General features: G+C 45.1%; 3 protein-coding genes across 6 annotated transcripts; 2 read left to right on the top strand and 1 right to left on the bottom strand.

Moving 5' to 3' along the window:
• Nucleotides 1–4109: 4109 nt before the first annotated feature.
• On the bottom strand, nucleotides 4110–6603 carry LOC108921575 (protein ANTAGONIST OF LIKE HETEROCHROMATIN PROTEIN 1-like). Of its 2 annotated transcripts, none has more exons than XM_018731084.1 (2): nucleotides 6428–6603; nucleotides 4110–5691 (listed from the first exon to the last, which is right to left on the bottom strand). In XM_018731084.1, the coding sequence occupies exons 1-2, from the start codon at nucleotides 6590–6592 to the stop codon at nucleotides 4576–4578; spliced, it is 1281 nt and encodes a 426-aa protein (XP_018586600.1). In that variant the 5' UTR covers nucleotides 6593–6603; the 3' UTR covers nucleotides 4110–4575. The 2 variants fall into 2 exon arrangements, with proteins under 2 accessions (XP_018586600.1, XP_018586601.1); XM_018731085.1 differs by lacking the exon at nucleotides 6428–6603 and adding an exon at nucleotides 6103–6336.
• A 719-nt stretch (nucleotides 6604–7322) lies between these two features.
• Nucleotides 7323–14614, top strand: fzr1a (fizzy/cell division cycle 20 related 1a). Of its 3 annotated transcripts, none has more exons than XM_018730994.2 (14): nucleotides 7323–7548; nucleotides 10023–10171; nucleotides 10659–10787; nucleotides 10955–11018; nucleotides 11160–11290; nucleotides 11405–11487; nucleotides 12134–12317; nucleotides 12439–12504; nucleotides 12597–12699; nucleotides 12803–12987; nucleotides 13222–13455; nucleotides 13782–13886; nucleotides 14020–14112; nucleotides 14297–14614. In XM_018730994.2, exons 2-14 carry the CDS (start codon nucleotides 10103–10105, stop codon nucleotides 14336–14338), a joined length of 1488 nt encoding a protein of 495 aa, XP_018586510.1. In that variant the 5' UTR covers nucleotides 7323–7548; nucleotides 10023–10102; the 3' UTR covers nucleotides 14339–14614. The 3 variants fall into 3 exon arrangements, with proteins under 3 accessions (XP_018586510.1, XP_018586512.1, XP_018586511.1); XM_018730996.2 differs by having other exon boundaries at nucleotides 7323–7533; XM_018730995.2 differs by lacking the exon at nucleotides 7323–7548 and adding an exon at nucleotides 7561–7618.
• Nucleotides 14615–16316: 1702 nt separating this feature from the next.
• On the top strand, nucleotides 16317–23850 carry haus5 (HAUS augmin-like complex, subunit 5). Its single transcript, XM_018731043.1, has 20 exons — nucleotides 16317–16374; nucleotides 16468–16646; nucleotides 16841–16903; nucleotides 17023–17055; nucleotides 17219–17243; nucleotides 17380–17512; nucleotides 18564–18723; nucleotides 18862–18952; nucleotides 19124–19215; nucleotides 20068–20122; nucleotides 20423–20550; nucleotides 20725–20803; nucleotides 21004–21152; nucleotides 21361–21523; nucleotides 21707–21787; nucleotides 22156–22301; nucleotides 22605–22701; nucleotides 22820–22958; nucleotides 23292–23424; nucleotides 23636–23850. The coding sequence occupies exons 2-20, from the start codon at nucleotides 16549–16551 to the stop codon at nucleotides 23739–23741; spliced, it is 1971 nt and encodes a 656-aa protein (XP_018586559.1). The 5' UTR covers nucleotides 16317–16374; nucleotides 16468–16548; the 3' UTR covers nucleotides 23742–23850.
• Nucleotides 23851–24171: the final 321 nt, after the last annotated feature.

Raw genomic sequence — 24171 nt, forward strand, 5'->3', positions numbered from 1 at the left:
ACAGGTGACCGGACATCAACGACACCGCCAATCCCACCGTCACCGGGAACCGTTGTCGGCCTGGGACACAATGTGGCAGGTACCTGACGGTGCACGTTGTGAAGAAACGGTCTATTTCTCATTCTTCCTGACCTGGGGGGGATATAGAGATGACATCCAACCACAGGTCAATAGTGCAGGAACAGGTGGCAGAAGAGAGACATGCTGTTAAACCTTCTTTTTCGCCAAATTATCCATCCGGGTTTTCCTTCGGCACAAAGCTGAGAACATGACGATACTTAAAAAGCTCTTGAAAAAATAAGACTCTTGTAAAAAAGGAAATGTGAAAGCGAACACTTGTCGTTACATTACTGGTACTTCCTATATGCTTTTCCCCTAAATCTTTAGATGTCTCCAGGCTAATGACTTTGGTCAACCGGGTAGTTTAGTAGGATTTTCGAGGTGTTTGATTTGTTCTCAGGCCCAGTCTATGTTGGCTTTTCGTTCATCAAGAGGGATTTTCAGCAACACTCAAAGAATACTGTCAGCTTACTGATCATCTCCTCTCTACATCATCCCCTGTTCCAGCCAGACTTAGTGTTTGCCACGAGTTGCTATGGAAATGGAACTCGATGTTGGGGAATGAAGGGAATGAAAGGACGCTCACGATTTTTCTGATGAAAGCCGATGCAGATGCAAGCCTCCTGTGACCTTGCGCTCCTCTCCTGCAAAGCTGGTAAACAGACTCGGCAAAGACCACCAGAACCCAGCGCCATCTCTGCTGTACTTCCTCTGGTCTCCATGGTACCGGGTCCGACACTTTGGCTTCATTGTCTATGTAGAAACTCCCCTAATGTTATTAAGCATCGCTGGATGAAGATGAAAGCGTGAGCTGATCCAACCCGACAGGGTTTTGACAGCACAACGTGTCTTTGGTGGCTCAAAGTTGGACTAGAAGTGTGCAGTTTAGATCCAGTCTATTGGCTAAAAGGCAGCTAATGATGATTCCACACTCATCCCAGTGACATTCGGCACCGATTTTAAAGTGGGCTTTCTTCAAGCGAGGGTGGATCATCCACTCTGAGGATCTGGGAGATGATGAAGGTCCAGAAGACGATCGTCATGATGTTGTTGACGGTGACGACGCCCCACATGAAAGGGTGCAGCATTTTGGCGCTCTTGTGGCAGCGTTGGCAACAGGGCTTTCTCGCGTCTGTCTGGGTGACCGTTGCCTCTTCTCCTTGTTGACCGTATGACAGTGTCTCGCCCCCTTCGTCCCCTAATGGCGAAGCCCCCCTCCTATCCCAGAATAACACCCTCCCCTTGTCTCAACCAGCTTATGATCCTGCTCCTCTGCCCACCGATAATCCTGAAAACTCCACCCCACCTGGTCATGTCACATGACCTTGTGGCCCAGGTCCAGTACTGGAGTCTGTGATCCATTGCGAGCTCCAGTTCGAGGCTTTCGGAACCATATCAAAGAGAACGCTCTTCAAGCAAACATCAGGCCTATGAGTTAATTTTAAAAATGTCAGTACCAACATAGGGTTTGCTGATTATTGCGCAATGTCTCAGTAGCCCTTGCCCCGAGCTGCCTCATTCCACCGTTTTTCATCGAAACCGCCGCGGTGTCATCATTTTAGCAAGAGTGAAAGAAAAGGTTGGAAAATGGAGATGAGTGACTGAGAAGAGCACATGCACATATATGGATATACGGTGCGTGGAGGATCAAACCAGAACGTGGTAAAGTGCACGCTTACCGCAGGTTTGCCGAGGACTTCCTTGTATTTTTTGCAGAAATTGCGCTTCTCTCCGAAAGACAGGAGCAAACCTGGACCGTGTGAGAACGGGGGGAAAATCGGGATCGTTGACTATCGTTTTACTATTTAGCATTTTGCTAACTTGTATGGGGAGGTGCGGTGGCACAGTGGCACAGCGGGTTGGACCGGGTCCTGCTCTCCAGTGGGTCTGGGGTTCGAGTCCTGCTTGGGGTGCCTTGCGATGGACTGGTGTCCCATCCTGGGCGTGTCCCTTCCCCCTCCAGCCCCTCACCCTGTGTTGCTGGGTTAGGCTCCGGCTCCCTGCGACTCCGTATGGGACGAGTGGTTTCAGATGGTGTGTGTGTGTGTGTGTGTGTGTGTGTGTGTGTGACTTGTATGGACAGTTGTTCTCACTGAGATCAGTGGTTATGGAAGTGATCGGTCGACAGAAAACTATGGGTTGACACCATAATGTGAATAGTAGGTCAGTGCCGCCACTCCGATATCATGTTAAGGTCCATCTCCTGTTTGCTGGTCAGCTGATGTCTGTCCACATCGGTCTAGAATGTTCCACTTTCACCGGGCCTACGTGTTGGGGCCTGCTGCGTGTGAGCGTGGACCTCGGCTTGTCCGCAGTCGGGGGTCTTTTGTGCTCCTTTGACGTCTCCGCTGCCCCGAGAGGTCTGGTCGAGTCGACATTAGTTTGAACAACAAATATTACAAAAAGACTGAATGGATTTCATAGAGCATCTGATGGTTTTCTTCAAATGTTCTTTTCTTTCAGTTTCAGAGTGATCCTGCGGAGTCCTGGGCAGCTTCCAGACACACGAAGCGCGTTATGCTCTCTTTGGTGTGATGCGATGCAACGTAGACGTACCAACGTACCTGCTGACCTTCAGCATCTCGGAGCGGCAGGTGCATCGGTGGGGCGACGACAGCTGGCTGGGGCGCCCTGGGGTCTAATCCCATTAGTCCAGATAGAGGGATCAGTCTGTTATTGACTCGGGTGCGGACGGGACAAAAAACCCTCTAGTGTGGGAACGCGCCGTTCTGAGTGCGTATACCACTATTGCTTTAGCCACGTTATTGACAGCTGCCAGGAAATTCAAAGTTCCCAACTGCAAGGTTATGGGAATTGTTCTACCGCTATGAATTTTCCAGTACGGTGCGATATCAACAGGACTGGGCTGCACGGACACTTCAGTGCTTTAGATTCAGCAGCTGCTTATAACATGAAAACAAGAGTCTTGAATTACACGACTGCTTAATAACCAACTCAGCATCTCCGATCAATAATCATGTAATAATCGATATAAGCCATAAAAACCCATCAATAATCATAAATAAATAATCAATATAATCAATGATAATATAAACTCATTTAGTATTGTATTAGTGCCATGTTGCAGCCGTGTAGCATGGAAATGTAGGGCTTAATCCAACTTGTTATGCAGTTAATTATGACAGCAATTTAGGATGGTCATCATTGGGGGGGGGGGGTGCCCCCAGTGTTCATGCAGGCCTAATATTTGTTTATAATTCCATTAAGTGCAATTGCTAATATTTTTGACCACACAGTCACCCCTGCATTTTCAAAATAAATCTCTTCTTTCACCTGCCATCTGCACATCTGAAATTAAGGAGCCTGAAGATATGACAATGACAATTTGGGTCATTTTATTGCACGGTGACATTGCGTTTATAAATTTTTATCCGATAAGGTTGTGCTCATAAACACTAACAAGGCTCCAAGGAAAGCAGTATTTATGACTCCGCTGTCGTGTAACAATATTGCTTGTACATTTAGAAATGATTATTAATAAGTATCAGTATGAAAAATGCACACAGATTTTGTGTTATGTAACATAATAACACTCATACTCCATCCAGGGTAAAACTGGGTAATACGAGCTCTGCTTAAGACGCTCGGTCTGATTCATTCATCGGTTTGCTTTCAGTCAGCAAGAAACACAAATCCCCTTATACACAATCCCCAACCTAATTCTACTTCACGTATGATTCATAGGTGGATTTCTAAATCCTCAGCTTTAATCAGAACGACCATGTAGCTCAAGAGCGAACTCAAAGGACTCCACAAACCTACTAAATCTATACAGCTGTTTACAAATATGGAAACGTGCATTATTGCATTGTTACGTTCTGCGCTTCTCTATACCGTTTATGGTTATACAGTATAAAGCATAGCACAACCTCATAAGATACTAAAACTGTCCTCTGGATCTAAGTCTCCAACTTTCAGCTCTAAGAATGACCAATACATTGAGTATGTGTGTAAAATGAAAGACAATACAATACTGCAGATATTTAAGAGAAGTTGAAATTACACAAAAATTATAACAATAACCAGGCTTTATTTGTTGTCGTACAAAAGTAAGGTCACCTATTTAACCATCTACATATGTTGAGTTCTAGGTATTTACGCATCTTCTTTACAAATTCTGTTTTGGAAAGACAGACAGCAAGACAGCATCCTGGCCTTATACAACAAGGGGCTTTTAACATGGTGAAAGAATGAATCATGTATGACCCATGTATACTGTGTTTACAGCACCGAGGCTGTGTGTTTTAGGGTTTCAACCGTGTCATGCGTGGCTCACTGTCAAGCATTTTTAAAATATGACATCTGAATGCTACCTATATGGTAGTGATACAGTGTATGATGAAGCGAAGCCGAAATCCCTCTCCTTCCCCCCGCTGGACACCCTGGGCCACTTAACACGAGGGAAGCACAAATATATGAAGATGATTCCCTGGTGTAATTAATACAGGGAGGTTACTAGCATCTGCTCGAGACAGAGAGCCAGGAAAGCTGCCTTCAGTCATGTTCCTGCTGGAAGTAGTCACAGAACAGTGACCGGACTTCCTCTGCGGTGGGGTCGTCCGCCAAGGCAGGAACGGAGCTGGTGGGTTGGGAGCATTTGGCGTCGCTCACTGCCTCAAGCCACTCATCGACAAAGGCATCCCTGTGCACCTCACACACATTGTGTAGGATGCAGCAGGTCAGGATCATGGTGGGCACCAGGTCCAGGCTACAGTCGTTGCGCTTGTGTAGACACTGCCAGCGAGCCTTGAGCCGCAGGAGAGCGCTGTCTGCCACACTGCGAGCCCGGCTCAGCTGCTGGTTGAAGACCTGCTGAGCTGGGGTGAGCTCCGGGGACTCGGGGTAGCACTTGAGCAGCCAGCTCTGCAAGGGGTAAGCCTCATCACCCAGCAGCACGTACGGGAGTGGCCGGCCCATGAAGGGGCGTGGAGGCTGCGGGGAGAGACTGCCCTCGCTGGCCGCGGCCCATAGGGCCGAGTTCTGCAGGATGGCGGCGTCATCGGTGCTCCCGGGGAATCCGGCGCACACATCCCAGAACTGTCCCAGTCCATTGACCACGCCCTGCAGCACCACCGACAGCCAGTCGGCGCTGTTCCAGTAGCTGGCTGCGTTGCTTGAAGGTGCCACAATGGCGATATGCAGACTGTCCACAGCTCCCATGCAGTGTGGGAATCCCCAACGCCTGTGAAAAAGCCGGGCGGCATCCTCCAGCTCCTGCTCACTGGGCTGCCGCAGGTAGAGTGGGCGGAGCAGCCCCACGATGGCGTGGCACACGTCACGCACACACTTGCAGACGGTGGAGCGTCCCACACCAAAGAGTGCGCTGATGGTGCGGTACTCAACATTGGTAGCCAGGCGCCACAGTGCCACAGCCACGCGCTTCTCCACGGGGAGTGCCAACCGAAAATGCGTGTCCTGGCGCGCCAGTCGGGGCCTCAACTTGTTGCACAGATAAAAGAAGGTGTCTCTGCTCATGCGGAACTTGTCCAGCCAATCCTGTGGCTCGAACTCTTGCATGGCCACGCGCTCCCACCAGTCTGTGCTAGCAGTGTTGGTCCAGGTGCGGGTGTGGTCGCTACAGGTGCACTGCACACGCCGAGCAATCAGCATCTGGCAGACAGGAATAAATTAAAGGATACAAGGGTACAAGTGAATTGATAGTGTGTGAATACCCAGCCATATAAATGGGTACAGCTGGATAACTTCTAGTAAGTACCGTGTTCAAAAACACAATTAGATTTCACCCTGGGCCTTCTGCAGTAAGTCAAGGGCTCTAACCATTACACTGCCTGCTAACTGTAATAAACCCATAAACAAGAATATTTAAATAAATAAAAAAAAAACTGTCCATTTGCCACCTCACCATAGATGTCTCCTAAATGATAGTCAGTAACAATTTTACCAATACTTTCCCAATACGGTTACCAGCCCAGTACAGGTACAGTACTTAAGTCACAAAGATAATACTACGGCACACTAAGTAGCAGGCGAATCTGTTGCGCTTAAACCTCCAGTACTTACAATTAATTAATTAACACGGTGAAAGTGTGACCATCCACTGTCGCCACAAAGCATGCTGGGACAGCAGCCCCGCTTCGGCTCGTCACGTGCCCATTCCAGGGCTACAGGCGGTCTGATTGGCCGCAGTATTCTCATACTTCGTTGGCATGTTAGTCGCTTCGTACGTAAAAAATGTAGTTGAAAAAATAGTAACTTCTTTGTTTTCCTGAATTTAATGAAACCAGTACGACGCTAATGTCCCCCCACAATGCAATGCAACGCAACGATAACGTCATGCCCCGCCCCCCCGCAGCGAATATGTTACCATAACGATGCTTTTGTTTACCATGAGCATCCTCCTCTGTCTCTGGAGGAAGTACTGCCTGTGCCTGACCCTCCTCAGCATCTCACGCCTCTTCTGCTCCTCTGCCCTGTTCAGGTCCTTCCTGCGCTTCATCAACATGTACATGAGTAAGAACATGAGGGGCTGCAGCGCCTCCTCGCCAGCCATTTTCACATAAACACTCGCGTCCGCAGCGCCACCTGTCGGCAGCGATTGGTAGGGCGCGGCGAGGAAGTGATTCCTCTGCCGTTCCTACAGTTCCCGGGTCTTTCTGTTAAAGGGAACTCGCTGCTCTTGGAAATACTGACATTGATTCATTTTGCTGACGCTTTTCTCTAAACCGACTTACACTGTTGAACTAGTTAAGTTATTGACACGACTGGGGCTCATTTTACGACAACTACCTTGCTCAAGGGTACTGCAGAGAGGGATTCGAACCTGAGACCTTTGGGACGAAAGGCAGCAGCTCTCACCACTACGCCTTTTTGTTTCTACGCTCATTCCCTAGTCGGCCGGCAGGGGGCGTTCGAGAGTGGGCAGGACGTGAAAAAGAAGCAGGGGCTCAAGTAACGCAGCAGGGTGGAAGGCCTCATGAATAACTTTTTACGGGTATTTAGGTTCAAAAGCTCTATAGAAAAACACTGATATTTTTACTAAATGGAAGTACAGCTGACTTCAGTGATCGTATTCACTTAAGCAAACTTTTTGGGCTTATTATAATACGCTCATTATTTAAAATATGTACATAAATAACGTCATGAAAATAGCATGTTTAACATGAGCCGTCGCTTTAAAAACAGGCTCGCACGGTTGCCGCGGTAACGCGCCGTGGCGTTTTCCTGTGATGATTTAAAAGTTGTGACGTCAGCGCGCAGGCTTCCCAGAAGGCCGTGCGGCTCGGAGAGCAGCGAGCTGCGTCGTCGTCCATGTTCTGTTCGGTCTCGTCCTGAGGGAGAATAAGAGCAGGATTTGGGCAGCGGGCGAAGCGGAGGCGCTTTCTGCGGGGCTCGGACGGTTTGTGGAGGCGAGAGAAGTGGCCGTCTGAGTGGGGAAAGCTCCGCTCTACGCCTTCCGTCGGTGTGGGAGGTGGAGAGGAGCAGGAGGAGGAGGTACTACTACCTCAGGTAGCCGAGTAGCTCAAGCGAACGACGGCTTCTTCTTCTTCTTCTTCTTGTCAGCAGCGCTCCGCCAGAGGTGCGACTAGTTTCCTCCTCACTTATACTTTCCCCTCCCTCCTTACAACTCTTTAGTTTAATTTTATAAACCGGTGGCGTATTGCTAAAGCATCATCACGCTTGCGTGGAAAAACTCGTGAGTTTCCGAGGTGGAGGAGACTCCATCGAGTAACTAGCGGCTAAAATAATCATGTTTCCTCTCACTGAATTCTTTAACTTCTCATCATGACTTGGTTGGACCATTTTTTCCTTCGTGTGTTTTTTTGCTAGCTGGCTGGTGGTTTAAGGTTCACCACCTGTCTACTAAAACAAAGAAAGAGACAGGAACAGCTGTTAATTTATGTGGACACGAATAAACTTATTTATTTACATGATTTATTCATTGACACTTTTCTTTAAAATCACACATCATGGCGGCATTCGAACCCGGGTCCAAAGGCAGCAGCTCCATCCACTACGCTGTTGTTATTGACATCAATTCATATTGTTACTTTACTGAACAGTTTTATTCCTGTTGTCTTGAGGAAGGTGTGTCCCTGCTTCCTGCACTCGAACCTGCAACCTTCTGGTTTTCAGTTCCTTAACCGTTTTTGCTTAGTGTTAGATAGAGAGCCATGAGTCGGACTGCGGCTGGTCTTCTAAATCGTCCTGTCCCTGTTACATGTAATTGTCCCCACATGGCGACCTCGTTGCTTATCGTTTTTAGGTTCACTTGGTAAATGTGAAAAGATTTAGGGTTTGATATTTTTGCCTTGCAGTCTGAAGGTTGTGGGTTCAAAGCCCACTCTTGCTGTAGAACCCTTCACTGTACCCTAAATGACAATGTAAGATACCCTCTGTGTAAGTGTGAGTTGATTATCTAACGCTGAGTTGCCTTGGGCAAACGTGTGAGATAAGTGTTAATAAATATGTAAATGCATGCTGGGCTCGGTGGCCTCGACACCTGTCAGTTGTTGGTAGGGCAGCAGATGGTGTCGTGTTTAGAACTACCACCTTCCATTGCAAGGGATTTGACTATGGTTCAAGTCCCACCTCTGCTGTAATACCATGATCAAAACATTTACCGTTAAGTAAAAAGTGTGTCTGTATGAATGGGTGAATAATCTTAAACAGCTTTGGTGAAAAGAATCAACTAAATAAATAACAGTAATAGTTTGCCTTGAAGGGAGTTGCTGGTGTCTGAGAGACTCTTACAGGTGGAATTGTGGGAAGTGGTCAACTGGTGTCCAGACAGGGCCCGTTGAACTGCATACCTTTTGTGTGTATATTTGTGTGTTTTGCCTTTTATGAATGTTGTATTTGCGTTCCTTCTCATATCTCTTTAGCGATAGTCCTAAAGGCCGCAAGTCTCATCTTCTCTCAGCCATCATAAAGTGCTGAATATTGTCTTCAAACTAAGAACAGAAGTGTTCACTGAAACAGGTGGAAAAGTACTAGATTGTAACAGATAATCTCCCCCGCCACCAAAAAAAGTAGAATGCTTATTAGTACTACTAGTCAAGTCGAGCTTTATTGTCATTCCACTAAATGTGTGGACATACAGTGGGACGAAATGTCGTATCTTGCAGGACCACGGTGCTGCGTAAATAAGCATAAATATAAACATACAACACTAGACGTAAGGACAGTTTTTAGACCTAAATAGCTAATTTACTAAGTCGGTACTACTATTTAATCCTTTTATTACCTTTAGAAGGTCCTGGGTGTACCTCAACTAACTTTGTGTCCTGTGCCTCCAGGATAGGCTCTGAACTGTTGCAACCCAAGCGTGGGTGATTTGCATTATTGGGACTGTATACTAAGTCACTTGATTGACTCATTTATACAGCTGGGTACTTTTCCCTGAAGCATTTCAGGGTATCCATAGGAGGTAGGACTCAAACCTTGGTCCTTCCGGTTGCAGGGTGACAGCTGTAACCACTACACTGCCTGTCTTCATAAATATGTATAAATGAAGTAAAAATGGGCAGGCACTCAGTTTTAAATCTGTTTTTTTGTGATGATTTTTAGAGATGCATTTCTCCACAAAATATGGAAATATGGTTGTGTTCTCTCCATTCGTTTGCTGTTTTTTTTTTTTTTTTTTTTTGCCTGATGAGTCATATGACATCTGTTGCCTATATGTGCATTTCTAAATATATATTCTATTTCTAAATTATCCATATATGCTGAGTAAGGCTTTGGTGTGTGTCCATGTATAGATTTGATGCTGCAGTAGTTAAATTTACAGACATGACTGCCGTCCCTTTCTTTTTTTTTTTTTTTAAAAAATCCGGAATCCTAGCAGTTGTACACTTTGTTTCTGAATTCCTGTGTGTGTCTGTGTTGAAGCTCAGGAAGTAGGAGGACAAGACATGCATGTCAAGGTGTTGATCCACTGGTGTGACATGTTTCTTATTTTGGTTTCCGTGGGGTGTGTACAGACCCTGTTTGAAGATCAGCTGTTTTGTCAGCACCCCCACCTCACGTCTCAGTTCAGCAACACCTTAAGACGCAGACAGCCATGGACCAGGACTACGAACGGCGGTTGCTGCGACAGATCAACATCCAGAACGAGATGACCAGTCCCATTGTGAGTGTCCCGTAAAGATGCAGCATTGTGCTGCAATGTCCGCTGCGTTGATATCTAAGAAGGCTCTTGAGTTCTTGATGTCAGCGCATGTCTTATTTCATATTCTGTAAGGTCTATCCTGGGGCTCTCCGGGAAGCTTAAACTGCAGTCAGTAGAAATGTCTGAAACGTTGGCCCACTTCCCAGATCAAACCTGTTATACCCCATTAATTTCACAATGATGAAGTGCAGACCGCTGCTGATACTTTGTCCTCTGATCGAGAGCACTGCAGGTGCAGTGAGTGTCTTGTCTTCTCAACAGAGATACTTTATTCCTAGGAAAAGTGAAACTGCTTTCTTCTCTTCTCCTGTTTTAATGAGGAATCAGGGACATAAAGAATGAAATCAAAACCTGGAGATTTTATGCATGCCATTCTGTAGTGTAGGTGCTCGAATCCCATTGTCATCCGTGGCTCTTAATGTGTTTCGTTGTCCCTGCTCCTTTCCAGAAAGTGACAGACGTGATGAGAGCATTGACACCCACCAACTCTCCCATGTCCTCCCCCAGCAAGCACGGCGACAGGTTCATCCCGTCTCGTGCCGGCGCCAACTGGAGCATCAACTTCCACAGGATCAATGTAAGTACGGGCACACTTTGCATTGTGTTAAATTTGCTTAGTCATCTTGCCAAGTGCTTGCCCAGGAAATCTTCAACTGCTCTGTCCTTATTTGTTGGCCAGTTCATTAACTTTAATATGGATTTGTACATAAATTCATGCTGGAAAATAGTGTTACTTTTCCATAGGAGAATGAGAAGTCACCCAGTCAAAACAGGAAAACTAAGGATGCTACTTCTGACACCAGCAAAGGTAGTGCTCAGCCTTTGTTTATTAGTAATATGGAGAAATATTTTGTGTGAAAGTACAGTAGATATGCAGTACTGCCAAAGGTTATAAAAAAGGTCGATATGGTTGAGTTGAGAAGGCCTTTAACTTCTTGTCTCCCATTAGTTGACGGGCTGGCGTACTCTGCTCTGCTGAAGAACGAGTTGTTGGGCGCGGGCATCGAGAAGGTGCAAGACCCTCAGACAGAGGACAGGCGCCTGCAACCTTCAACACCGGAAAGGCGAAGTCTCTTCAGTGTGAGTGCTCTAATCCCAAACTGGCACACATCCTCCTTCCTCTTAGCATCTTTTTATTGTGCTTTTGTGAAAAGAGTGCTTCACAAGTGTCTCCTGCTACTATGTGCACCACAGTATTCCATCTGCCCAAAGCGTACCACTCCCGATGACGGCAACACCATCTCTCCATACTCCTTGTCACCTGTCAGCAGCAAGAGGTAAACCATTATAGTTGTGCTCTTTTTTTTTTTTTTTTTCCCCCTTCTGATCTTGCTATTGTGTGTTCTAAAATGACAAACAGTAGCCATGCAGAATGCTGTGTGTCTCTTACATTTCAGTACACATTAATTTAACCAGTACTTTTATCCAAAGTCGCAAACAACTCAAGTGCATTGAGCAACAGACAAGTTTAGATAAAGATGCGCGTAAAGCACTGTTTGTCTGATATAGCTCTTTTTTTCCTGGCACACATTACACAAATAGCTGCCAATAGAGTTGAGTCAGGAGATGAAAAGATGATGGTGACAGATGATACAATGTTTGTAGCTGTTAGGTGATCAGGAGGGAAGTTTCTGTCTGAAACATGTTTTGAGACCCTTCTGAAATACTGGGAGGAATTCTGCTCTGAGGGACAGGAGGAGCTAATTCCATCATATCAGGGCCAAAACCAAGAAGTTAGACTTATGATTTGAGACCCCTTGTGAGTTGTTGAAGGAAGCTGCCAGAAGTGGAGGAGCGTAGACCATTATTTGGGTATAGGGACTAATCAGGTCCTGTGCCACATGCTGATGCATCAGTTTGTGTCTGTAGGATTTTGAACTGCTCTCCATTTCAGTCTTGTTTTTGTCTCCTTACACCCTGCAGTCAGAAGCTCTTGCGGTCTCCCCGGAAGCCCACCCGCAAGATCTCAAAGATCCCCTTCAAGGTGCTAGATGCTCCAGAACTGCAAGACGACTTCTACCTGAACCTGGTGGACTGGTCTTCTCTGAACGTGCTGAGTGTGGGCCTGGGCACATGTGTGTACCTTTGGAGTGCCTGCACAAGCCAGGTGAGGTCCATTCTTGCTTGGCTTTCTGTGACAGATTAGGGGAAACGACAAACATTTGAATGGTTTCTAGTCCTTTGCCTAGTGTAAATAACATTATTTGTGCCCATTCATCTTCTTCAAGGTGACAAGACTGTGTGATTTGTCTGTAGAAGGAGACTCTGTAACATCAGTTGGCTGGTCAGAAAGGGTGAGGAGTCTTTGTCTGAGGAGGTGAAAGTGGGGGTTTTTTTTTTTTTTTTTTTTGTGTTTCGATACATTATGACACGTGGCGTTTTTCAGGGTAATCTGGTTGCTGTAGGGACCCACAAAGGCTTTGTGCAAATCTGGGATGCTGCTGCTGGCAAAAAGCTCTCCACGCTGGAGGGGCACACAGCAAGAGTTGGTGAGGCCCAATGAACCTCTTATGAATGACTAGATGGCTAACTAGGTTTTTTTTTTTTCCTCCCCAAAATGTCCCTAAATGAACCTTGAATCCCACCCTACAGGCGCACTGGCTTGGAACGCAGACCAGCTGTCATCAGGCAGCCGCGACCGCATGATCCTGCAGAGGGATATTCGTACGCCACCTCTGCAGTCTGAGCGCCGACTGCAGGGCCACCGGCAGGAAGTGTGTGGCCTCAAGTGGAGCACAGACCACCAGCTGCTTGCCTCGGGGGGAAATGACAACAAGGTCTGCTGCAGTTCGTGTTGCCAGTTTAGCAGTAGTGTACCTGCATGTCATTGTCATTGCTTACGGCACATTTTTCTGCAGGAACATACAGAGCAAGGTCAGAGACTCGTTTGAGTTTTAGCTGGAGCATTACCACAGTGTCTTTATTAACGCCGCTTCATGCATTTGAACTCTGACTTTTTGTGCTGACTGATTGTAACAGTGTTTCTGTCCTCCTTCCTTCTCATCTCCAAGCTGCTGGTATGGAACCACTCCAGCGTTCTTCCAGTGCAGCAGTACACAGAGCACCTGGCAGCAGTGAAGGCCATAGCCTGGTCTCCCCACCAGCATGGCCTTCTGGCCTCTGGTGGCGGTACAGCCGACCGCTGCATCCGTTTCTGGAACACTCTGACGGGTCAGCCTCTGCAGTGCACTGACACGGGTTCGCAGGTCTGCAACCTGGCCTGGTCCAAGCACACCAACGAGCTGGTACGCCTCCTGCTCCCGGACTCAGAGCGAAAACATGCGTTAGATTGGGGTATTTGAAAAACCTGTTTAGCTACTTTTATACTTAATCTGCAATTATCATTATAATTATAAAATAGTGTGTAGACAGTGGTTGATACACGTACGTGGAATGTGTGTGAAAACATCTCTGAAAAAGCTCCTTTACAGTCTGGTTTCCAAGGTTATTAGCTTAATGAGGTGTGTTAAAAGAGGAAGATGTAACATATAGATGTAAAATCATCTTAGACTAACAGTGCAGTAAGTATTTTGGCAGCCCTTGTACCGATGTCTCATGTCTCTGTCCTCAGGTGAGCACACATGGCTACTCTCAAAACCAGATCCTGGTGTGGAAGTACCCGTCTCTGACGCAAGTGGCCAAGCTGACTGGGCACTCTTACAGAGTCCTTTACTTGGTTGGTGTACCATGCTGTGTGATCAAGCAGCTGGAAGGCCTCGGAGCCTGGGCCTGTTTTAAATGTGTACTGTTTTGTTGGCCGTGTTGTTCAGCCTTGTTCACATGCTCTGCTTCCATATCCTGCACTGCAGGCCATGTCACCAGACGGCGAGGCTATTGTCACAGGGGCCGGAGATGAGACGCTGCGATTCTGGAATGTATTCAGCAAAACGCGGTCGACGAAGGTGCTTCTCTTTCTATCCTACTTAGCAAAAATTGTCATCAGCTACTCATTTATATGTTCAACTAACAAACAGGACATTATATTTCTTTGCTGCATGTATGTAATATTTTAGTATATGTCGGTTAATTTTTTTCTTTTTTTCCTGGGCTTCAAAGCATAAAATATTTTTCCATTGTTCTTTCCAGGAATCTGTATCTGTTTTGAACCTCTTCACCAGGATACGATAATGCTGGTGTGTTTAGGGAGGACCAGACTAAAGGACTCCAGTGAGCAATACCCAAATGCCAGTGTGTCACCATCAAAGCCTGGAGGACAGAGAACACTCTACAGATCTTCCTACTGCCTTTTCATGAAGAGGAAAGGAGACACTGGGGACATTGTTTCTCGTTTATTTACAAAGACTTAATCTCGGGAGAGCCAAATACAGAGTTATGGAGTTCATCTTTTTCTCTTTTGGTTATTAATGTACAGTTCTGTTAAATTTGTTTTGGTTTTTGTATGTGGATTTTTTTTTTTTTTGTTCTGTGTCGTGTGAGCGAGTGAGCATGCGCGTGTGTGTGTGTGTACATGTCTGCACACAGGTTCAGGAGCTTTCTGGAAGCCAGCCTTAAGGTGCAAACCAATTACCTTTCAATCACAGGGCCTGAAAAAGTGAACAATTTTAGTTACAGAATTACTGTGATGTACAAGAACAATTTTTTTTTTTTAAAGTTGGTGGAACAAGACATAGAATGCAAAAGGAAATGGTTTTTAAATGTAAATGACAGTACAAAATTAACATCAGGACTGATGAGAGGACCTAAAATAAACACATGGCATCAAAGTTCAGCTGCAAAACAGCAAAACCAACTTCTGTTAGGAGTGAAATATGGATGCACTTCATTTTTAAACTGAAAGGCAATTCTTGCCATTTGTTGTAGTTAAATTGATTGTACATAAATTTTTAGTTTGATTGGCCTCTATGGGAAGACTTTGGGCTGCTTATGGTTCTGAGATGCTGTGGATAATGAGTAAAAATTGCTTTTCATTAAGAGGTATTTATTTTTTTTTTTTTTTAGCAAAATCAGTTTGGCATTTAAATGGTTTATATCTTTCCCTGGAAGTGAAAATTTTCCACTGTGCACGTTGGTCTGTATGCTTTCGTAGCATCTATATCTAAATTCTGGCACCTCATATTTCAATGATGGAGCAGTGAGGTGTTTTGTATGACACTCAGCTCCCATATTTTATAGCTAAAGCAACAGTGTGTGCGGAAATTTGGTGAGCTGCACTGACCTCTATGTGCTGCAGTGTAAACGGTCACATGGCTTCATACTACACCAGACAGGAATCCAGCTGTATTAGAGGCCTGGAGTCAAACATTGTATAATAGTTCTGAAGACCTTTTGGGATGAAGATCAAAGCTGACATTTTCTAAGGTATCTGATATGTGGCTGTGCAAGATCCAAACAATGTTATGCAAGATTCATAAATGTGAAATCAAGGAATTCTTTGCAGTATATAGGTATTTTGTTCTTTTGTGATGGTTTAAAAGGTGTGCTTTTTTAGAGTGAATGATATTTATTTGACTTGCAGAACAGTGTTAGCCTTGATTGAATGTGAGCAATTCTGACTCTTTGCACATCTTGAGTTCTGTTTTTTTTTTTTTTTTCTTTCCGTCAACAGCAAAGTCACGATCGTAACTGCCAACCTGAACAGCTAAAAGAATGTGTAACAAAAATTGAAAAAAATGGATAAGATTGAATAAACTCTCACTTTTGGCCCATTTCTTTTAGTGTATGTTGTCATCTTGCTTTGTATATGCGCTAAACTCAATTCAGATTCTAGTGCCAAAATTCAAAATCGTTCACAAAGGAGTTACAAGATAAACAAATTTGCTATATTGATCAGAGATGCTTTTAGCAGTACAGTATGTTAAAGCCAGGTAGTGTAGTAGTTAAACCTTCACTTAGCAAGCAGAACATCTGCTATTCGAATCTGTTTTTGCTATGCTGTTTATCAATTGCTCCAGTAAGAACATCTTCTATATACATGAGCAGTAAATCATAAAGTTGTTTATGGACTGTTGGAAGCCGCCTTTCAAAAAAATTTCCGATAAATATGGACGTCCGGTGGTAACATTAAAAAAACTACAAATCCCAGAAGGTAACAAAAGGAAGTTAGTCGCCTTTTTCCTACGTAATGTGGCGGGAAGCAGGAAGAAGTTTCAAAACAAAGGCGGGCCACTTCTGTTCTCACGCTGAGCTTCGGAAAACACTTTTTGGTATAATTTGTTTTAATTGTGCTATTTAATGTTTGTACCGTGTCTGGCATGTTTCCTTACCTTCTATTGTGACTGTTTTGGTAATGTCTTTAGAGCCTAGGAACCTGCTCGTAGTGGAGACTCCACCCAGCACTGCAGTGCTGAAGTGTTGCCGTTGCGTTGGTGACCGAGGCGATGGGGGACAAGACTCTTCCTCAAGAGCTCAAGCGTTGGGCTGTGGAGGAGTTTAAACTGCCCGCGAATTGCCTTCCCTCTGACAGCTACTTCAAAACGTGGGTGATCATGACATGGCTTGCTTTTCCGAGCTAGTTTAAGTAAATACGTCGTCGACTCGAGTGTTTTGCAGCAGATCTTCCTCGTGCTTTCAGTCAGTGGACTCGTGGCAATAGCAGTGTGTATTAATCTGCAAATTCATTGTGTATCTACAAACATCCTGTTGACATGGTTTCATGCTATTCACATGTAGACTGTGTCTTGGACAAGGAGCCTCAATATGGAGATTTGTTATTCAGCATGTTTACAATCAGAGGTGAGTCAGTGAGCATTGGAGTGTAAACTGAAAGCTGTTTGTTTCTGTGTCTTTACATTTGTTTTCTTTTGCATCTGTTTCTGATGCCATTTTTCCTATTTCTGCTCTCTGTCTTTCAGGAATGTCAAGGTGATGCGGGGGAATCTGAAGTGGTATCCTAATCCTTGCTGATTCCACGTCCACAAGTCATTGATGCCCCAAAAATATTGGTTCACATTGTTGTATGAGAGCCTTTTTCTTCGTATGTTGGATTATAAGCGATTTGTTTCGCAGAAAAACCCAGTTATCCTTTTCCTTGACAGAAGGATTTTTCAGGTACAAAATGCTGCAGGACGATGAGGTGAGGGTTACTCGGTTTGCACGTTTCCCTTTTGCAGTCTATGAGGGGTTCTAAAGCTTTAAGCAGTAGATGAAGTGTTTGTGCTGAGCTGTGTATTCTTGTTTTTTTGTGCCTGTGTGTCTCCTTGCCCTTCCAGGTGTGCCGTGCCCAGGGCCAGAGCGAGGAGGAGAGGCGTCAGGGTCTGCAGCGTGAGATTGAGGAGCTGAGAGCAGAGCTGAGTCAGCTGGATATGCAGATTCATGGAGCTGAGGAACAGCTTGCTACTGAAGGTGAGCACAGCCATTCATCTGGCTGTCCAGCAAGAGTTCACTCATTCATGGTCGAACAAGTTCTTGGGCAAACAGACCACTGGGTGGAGTGCGCTCTGGACAGGGTGGTCATTGTTACATTCTAGAGGAAACCATCTCGACAATTCAGCTGAGCTTTGCGTCTTTTCAATATAGGAGGAAAAGAACACAAACAGGAAGGGGCCTGCAAACAGAGTGACAAAGCCATATGTGGAGTCCTCAAATTAAAAATACAGTTAGGAGTAGAAGTCTGTAACTCAGTTTCTTTGTAGATCAAAAGCTACTATTACTAATACATCACGAGCAATAAAACCTTAATATTACAGACGTCCCCTAATTTATTAATAGGGTACATTCATGGGTTAGGTTTCTTTTTTTTTTTTTTTAAAAAAGAAAAGAAACCTTGTATATAGTTATAACAGGAAAAAAAAAATCTGGACAGTTTATTATATTAAGTGTTGTTAGATTAAGTATTAAATACTGCAGGACTTTTGTATTAACATTACCTTCAAGCTACTTTTCAATTGAAATTTTAAGTTTATTTGTAAAAATTAAAAAAGATAAAATATATTATTCTACTTTGACATTAAAACTAGTTGAAAATAACAGAAAATCAAAATTTCATCTCCGCAAACTCCTGTTCAGTGTGGATAGTTGACTGATTTATTCCATGTATCTTCAGCATCCTGTTGTTGATCAGCAACATACAGAAACAAGTGTGTTTTACTGCAAGCTGATGGCAGGGTGCAGAAACAGATCATGTGAAACAAACAGTAATTTTAGAAAGCAAGTGAAGAAAATACAATAAAAAATGAATGAACTGAAACATCTATACCTTCAAAAATTCATAAGTCAAACATTGGTAACATGAGGACCCAGTGTACACACTGGCAGTAAGATCTGGAGCAGTAAGGCAACAGCAGTGATGCTGACTGAGCTACTGTGCCACATCTCACAGATAATGTTTCCTCACATTGAAAGAAGAGTCTCACGGTTGCAGCTGTGTGCTCTAACACATCATGTTCACCACCAGAACAATCTGTCAGGAGGAGCTGGGAGGCAGATGGAGAAGACCGGCGCAGGGAGCTGCTCCTGCGGGCCTTTGGCCAACGCTGCGTAGAGGAGAGACGCTTTCTGGAGCAGGAGATCCACAGGGTGGCTGGACACTGCCAGGCACTGGGATGGCTCTCCAAGTATGGTGCCCTTTCTTCTTTCTCTTCCTCCACATCTTAGATTGATGCTGTATGTGCTGCAGTTGCTGTCACCTTTTTCTCTGTCATGTGGTCTCATGGATTTTACTTTTGAATCCCCTCATTTATGATATATAACAGGAAAGCAGAAGTGGAGTTGGTCTTTGGAGGCGATGCTGTGGATCGCACTGGTGCCAGCCAGGACCACTCTGGGCCCGAGCCACAGGTTCTTGTAAGCATTACAGCCACCCCTGCAAACAAACACGTACCAATTCCTTGTACATAGTTCTGCACTCTCCCTTCGAATTAACTTATATATAAACATCTCTTTGGTGACCTTGTGCTCTTTTGCTTGGTAGAGCGCATGACCGTTCACTAAGTGGTGCCATTTCTCTCTCCTCAGCGAGAAGTGAGGGAGCTGTGTGAGGAGCGGGTGCTTTTCTTCCAGTCTCTGCTTGAAAGCGAGCTTAAGAGTGGCCCCCCTGCAGCAGCACAGTGAGCGTCAACCTGCTGGGTACACGTAGAACAGAAGAACATTCCTCATTAGCGTTGGGATTGATCTCTTTCAGACAGTTTCAGGTTCCTTGGAGTTTTAATAATGAGGCACAAATAAACTTAAATGGTTCACGACAGTTCTGCAGTCAGCGAATGATCCGTTGCAGTCGGCCGTGCCTGCAGCTTTTCCGCTGCTGCTTATATGCCTCCTCCGTTTTTCTCCTTGTGCCTGTGAAGTAGACCATCCAAGGGTCTCCTAAACAGATTTGACTAGTATTCCAGAAATTTTTTCAGCAGACAAACAAAAGGCAAGGCGCCAAGACACAGTGGAGTACAAAAATTATAGATGAATAAAAAAATAGTGAATAACAATAAAAAGTAAGCATTTTATAAGACTAAACAATAATTTAATTGTTAAAGTGCAGTCCAACATTAGTGTAGAAAAAGCTTTACATAGCCTTAAAATTGTGTATATGGATATAAAAACTATATAAAATGCAAAATTTGCAGCATGTCAGCCATCCTTTATTGAGCTAATTGTTCTGGTTAGGTGCAGAATCACAAGGTGTGAAGCAGGGTACCCTTTGGACAGGACTCCAGTCAATCGCAGGGCAGTGGAACACACATTGACTTGCGCACATAAATGGCAATTTAGAGTCACCGGTTCACCTGAAACATATGTCTTTGGGCTGTGGGAGGAAACAGGAGCTCCAGGAAGAAACCTACTCAAACACGGGGAGAACATGCAACTCCACACAGACTTTACAAAATAAAATTTTATATGTAATAGTGATAATACGTATTTCCTTTGGAAATCCTAATCCTAACAGTGACCTTCATTTCTCCTCCCAGCATGTCCCGTGAGCAGAGAGGAACTGTCTTTCAGCACTGGCTAAGTGCTGTGGAGGTAACATGGTTCATTGATGGCTAATAAATGTTGACTCTCTCTGAAATAATATTATTGCAGCAGTTTTTATTAAGTAGCTGTTTAGGTTATGATTTGCTTGTGGGTTTTTCGTAAGCTTCACCACTGGGGTGGGCAGCCCTGCTCTATACATACTGGGTGTGTGTGAGTATACATATGTCCCTAGAACTGAACTAACTGACCAGTTAAAGTTTTTATAACATCACCTTATTTGTACCGACCTGTTATATATGTACAATCTGACATTCACCGTCACTTTAACACACTCTACTTTCTTCTCAGGACCTGGTGCGCACTCATCCGCCCAGCCACGTGCTTGCTGCCTTGCAGCACCTGGCCTCCCGCCAGCAGGCGTCACTGCAAGAAAAGCTTGCTTCCTTGGATGTGACAAAAGACATTTCTGCACTTAGGTAATCTATAAAATGCATATCAGAAGCCCCCCAGTTATCCATAGGCATATGACGGGTACCGGTTTTCTCAACCCAGGTTCTGCCCTCAAAGAACTGAAAGTAATTCAAATGTTACAGGAAAACTAGCACAAAGTGTTGTGTCTGACATTCTGTTACATCTGTCACTTGGTGCAGGTATCGCTACGAAAGCTGCCGGTTGCACGACCTGTCAAAGGACACAGAGGAGCTGCCCTCAGTGAAGTCACTCATGCAGGTACTGGTTCGCATTGCCATTGGAGTGTCTGCATATTATATCAAAATGTTGTAGTCTTGTTTTTTCATTTTTCTAAGGTAAAAAATCCTCAATCATTTCCTTTCCATGTAAATGATTCTCCCTAAGGCTGTGTTTGGAGTGTGTGAGTCCTGTCTGTGCAAACAGCCCCTTTGCGTATGTGTGTGTCTGTCTCCTGGCAGGCGGGCTGGGAGGAGGTGGAGCAGATGGTTGTGCAACTGGCACAAATGAAGGCGCGTGTCCAACAGAAAAAGAGCCAGCTGGACGCCCACAGGAAGAAGGCTGAGCTGGAACAGCTGGACGATCAAGCTCAGATAGAGCCTCAGGCTGGGTAGGTCTCCCTACATATGTGTTTATAACTGTTATACGTTCTGTATCAGTCCACATGAACCCTCTTTAGTCTCCTTTCCATTTCATTTTATGAGTATTGAGCTTGTTGGACTCTCCCTTCTCCTCCTCCTGTAACAAGTAATCACACTTATTTATTGCCCATTGTTCACTATGAACCCTTTTGATGGTGTCTGCTGGCCCCTCCCCAGGTCGGTGATGGACCTGGAACTGCAGCATGTCATGCAGACCGCCAGGCGGGACAGTGTGCTGGAGCAGTGCGAGACCCTCAGCCTGCTGGCCAGAGAGAGACAGGAGGCTTTGCACACCCTGCGCAGCCAGTGGCAGAGCATCATGGACTTCAGGCAGCTTGTGGTGAGCTGAAGCCCAGAGAGCAGCATTTCCTCCATCCAGGCAGGGGACGGGGTAGAGACGGTGGCAGTTTGTGTCATAATCTGCATTCGCTCAGTACTCACACCTGTCCACCTCACTGCATCATCATTGGTCTTATTTGTTCTTTCTCCTTTTTTTTTTTTTTTGTCTTGTTTGTGTTTACAGGACAACAAGCAGGAGCAGATCAGGGGACTTATAAAGGGAAACTCTACTGCCAAGACTGAAATGTTGCGCATACATAGCGAAGTACTGTACCACAAAGTGCCAAACAGCTGATTGCTCCACTGCTGCCAATGCTGATAAACACTGCATTATAGGATGTTTTTATCGTAACTTGATCTTGGTAAACTGCTGCTGCTAGAAGTGTCTCTTTGCAGCAGCAAATGTTTGTTGTCAGAGTCCTAATAATGTATGATATCGTTCCATTTATTAATGTAACAATTTATAAATTTGTACTGTTCAGTGCTGTACTGATCAGTGTAATGGTGTCCACTTAGTATGGACTGTATGGTTTTTTTTTTTTTTTTTTTGGTTCTGTCCACAAACAAAAACTGTACTGTGATTATGCAGACTTGTCTCTATGTGCTTCTCTTCTCCTCCATATTTGCTGGCAGGCTGGACAGTTTGTGAAGGACAAGCTAGGTCCACTGTGCTGGGGTGTGGTGGATGAAGCAGGGAAGCTGCGGAACATGGTATCCCAGGAGACCAGACAGGCAGCAGGGGTGTCACTGGCAGCTCTTGACTGCAGGGTCATCAGTGGGTAAGTTCAAACAGGGTGGGGAAAAAAAACAGCCAGTACTACCACCGCCTTAGAGACAGGTGGCAGGTGGGCACGTTGGATCGCGTATGTTAATATCACTTCAGTGCTGTTTCTAGGAATTTTTTTCATGATGGCCTTGTAGGGAGTTATTTTATAAACTTGCATTCTCCAGTAGACTTTTGAATAGGCATAAATGACATTCATTCAATTTAAAATGTCCGTCTTTGCAATGAATTGCTTGAATGAAGCTCTTTGAAGGGACTGTCTCTTTAGAACAAATACCTCTGTCCCTGTGTGTGTCAGCTTGCAACGGGTCCCAGCTGAATCGCTTTCAATCCACCGTCTGCAGTCTGGCACATTCCACACTCTGTTGCAAAATATGGCCTTCCCGATATCCATGGTGAGCCCACTTTCCTCTACTTCCCACCCTGCCATTTTCGGCCCACTCTCCTCCTCGCTCTCTCAATTTGCCTTCCCGTTTGTTTTATGTTATGCAACCACTTCCCGTGCCCTCTCAGGCTCCCGAGCAGCTGTGTGCACAGGCAGTCTCTCAGCAGCTCCAGTTGCGCTTCCTGAGACGGCTGTTGCAGCTGCGCTCGGCCTCGCTGCTCAGCCTGCAGAACCAGAGAGCGATGCTTCCCGTCACAGACACACAGGGTGAGGGTTTTTCCTTTCGTACAGGCAATAGAGCTTAACTTTGACTGCGTTTCATTTGTATGAAATATCATTATCACGTACATAAGGGGGCAGAATTCAAATATTCAGTATGCCGAGGGGCAAAGAATAAGCCGAACCTGAGGACTTCTTGGATATTAATAGTAATTCAAGGGCATAAAGCCAGCGGGGGGCAGTTTGTTTCTTCATTCTGGTCCATTCGCTTGAAGTTGATGGAAGTTCCGATTATGCGCTTCAGTTATTTAAATTAACACTTGCTTAGCTCCATAAGATTTATAGGATCACGTTTGTGCCTCACCGCTCCACCCGCCCCAGCCCTTCTGCAACAGGTACGCGAGGCGGACGAAGAGATCCTGCGATCGTTTCTGCCTCGCGTCCGGGAGCTGAGCCAACGCACTTCCCAGGCCCTGCTGTATGCTGGGGAGGCAAAAACCACAATCGCCCACTGGTAAGAACTAAATTACAAAATTGTGACAGTAGGATCATGCTGGGATCATCTGATACAAGTTCTTTTCGAAATTTTTACTTGGCCTGTGGGACTTTTTTCATTTTTTTAAATTTTTAAACAGTCTTATGTGCAGTAAACTTGTTTTATTTGTTTAGGAGATTCTGACAGCCTTAATGGTTGTTTTTACTCTCCTCCCTGTCTGTCTTTCCAGGTGGGAACAGCCAGCGCAGCTTGCCCTGCCGGAGATGACCCGGGGAGGTCTTACTCTGCAGCAGTGGCTGCAGCGATGGAGACTGGCAGCCAAGGCTTTAGAATGAGCCCAAAGTCACACCGCACTGGGCAAACGGTGTAAAATCTGTGTATGCATGTGTTAGACATTTTAATGTACCATCATGAGATCCATCTGCATTTGTAAAAAAAGAAAAAAAAAACCCTAATAAATTGTTTAACAAAAAGAACTTGTAGTGGTGTACTTTATTCCGAAATGTTGTTTTTGTGTCCCCTGTTTGACACACACTGTGACAGTCTCCTGAATGCTAGTGATGGCTTTCACTTCAGTCACCCGTCCCTTTTGACAGCACTAGGTGAAAACTTTGGCATGAAAATATCTCACAGTTACGCTTGACTCTTTGTATGTACTGCGATAAAATTACATAACTTGCCTCCGTTTCATTGTTCGCGGCTATACCAATTACGAAGAATCTTGTCGCTTGCCAGACTTTAAAAAAAAAAAACTTCTACGCATGC

This window comes from Scleropages formosus, chromosome 25 (genome assembly GCF_900964775.1).
Source record: "Scleropages formosus chromosome 25, fSclFor1.1, whole genome shotgun sequence".
Lineage (NCBI taxonomy): Eukaryota > Metazoa > Chordata > Actinopteri > Osteoglossiformes > Osteoglossidae > Scleropages > Scleropages formosus.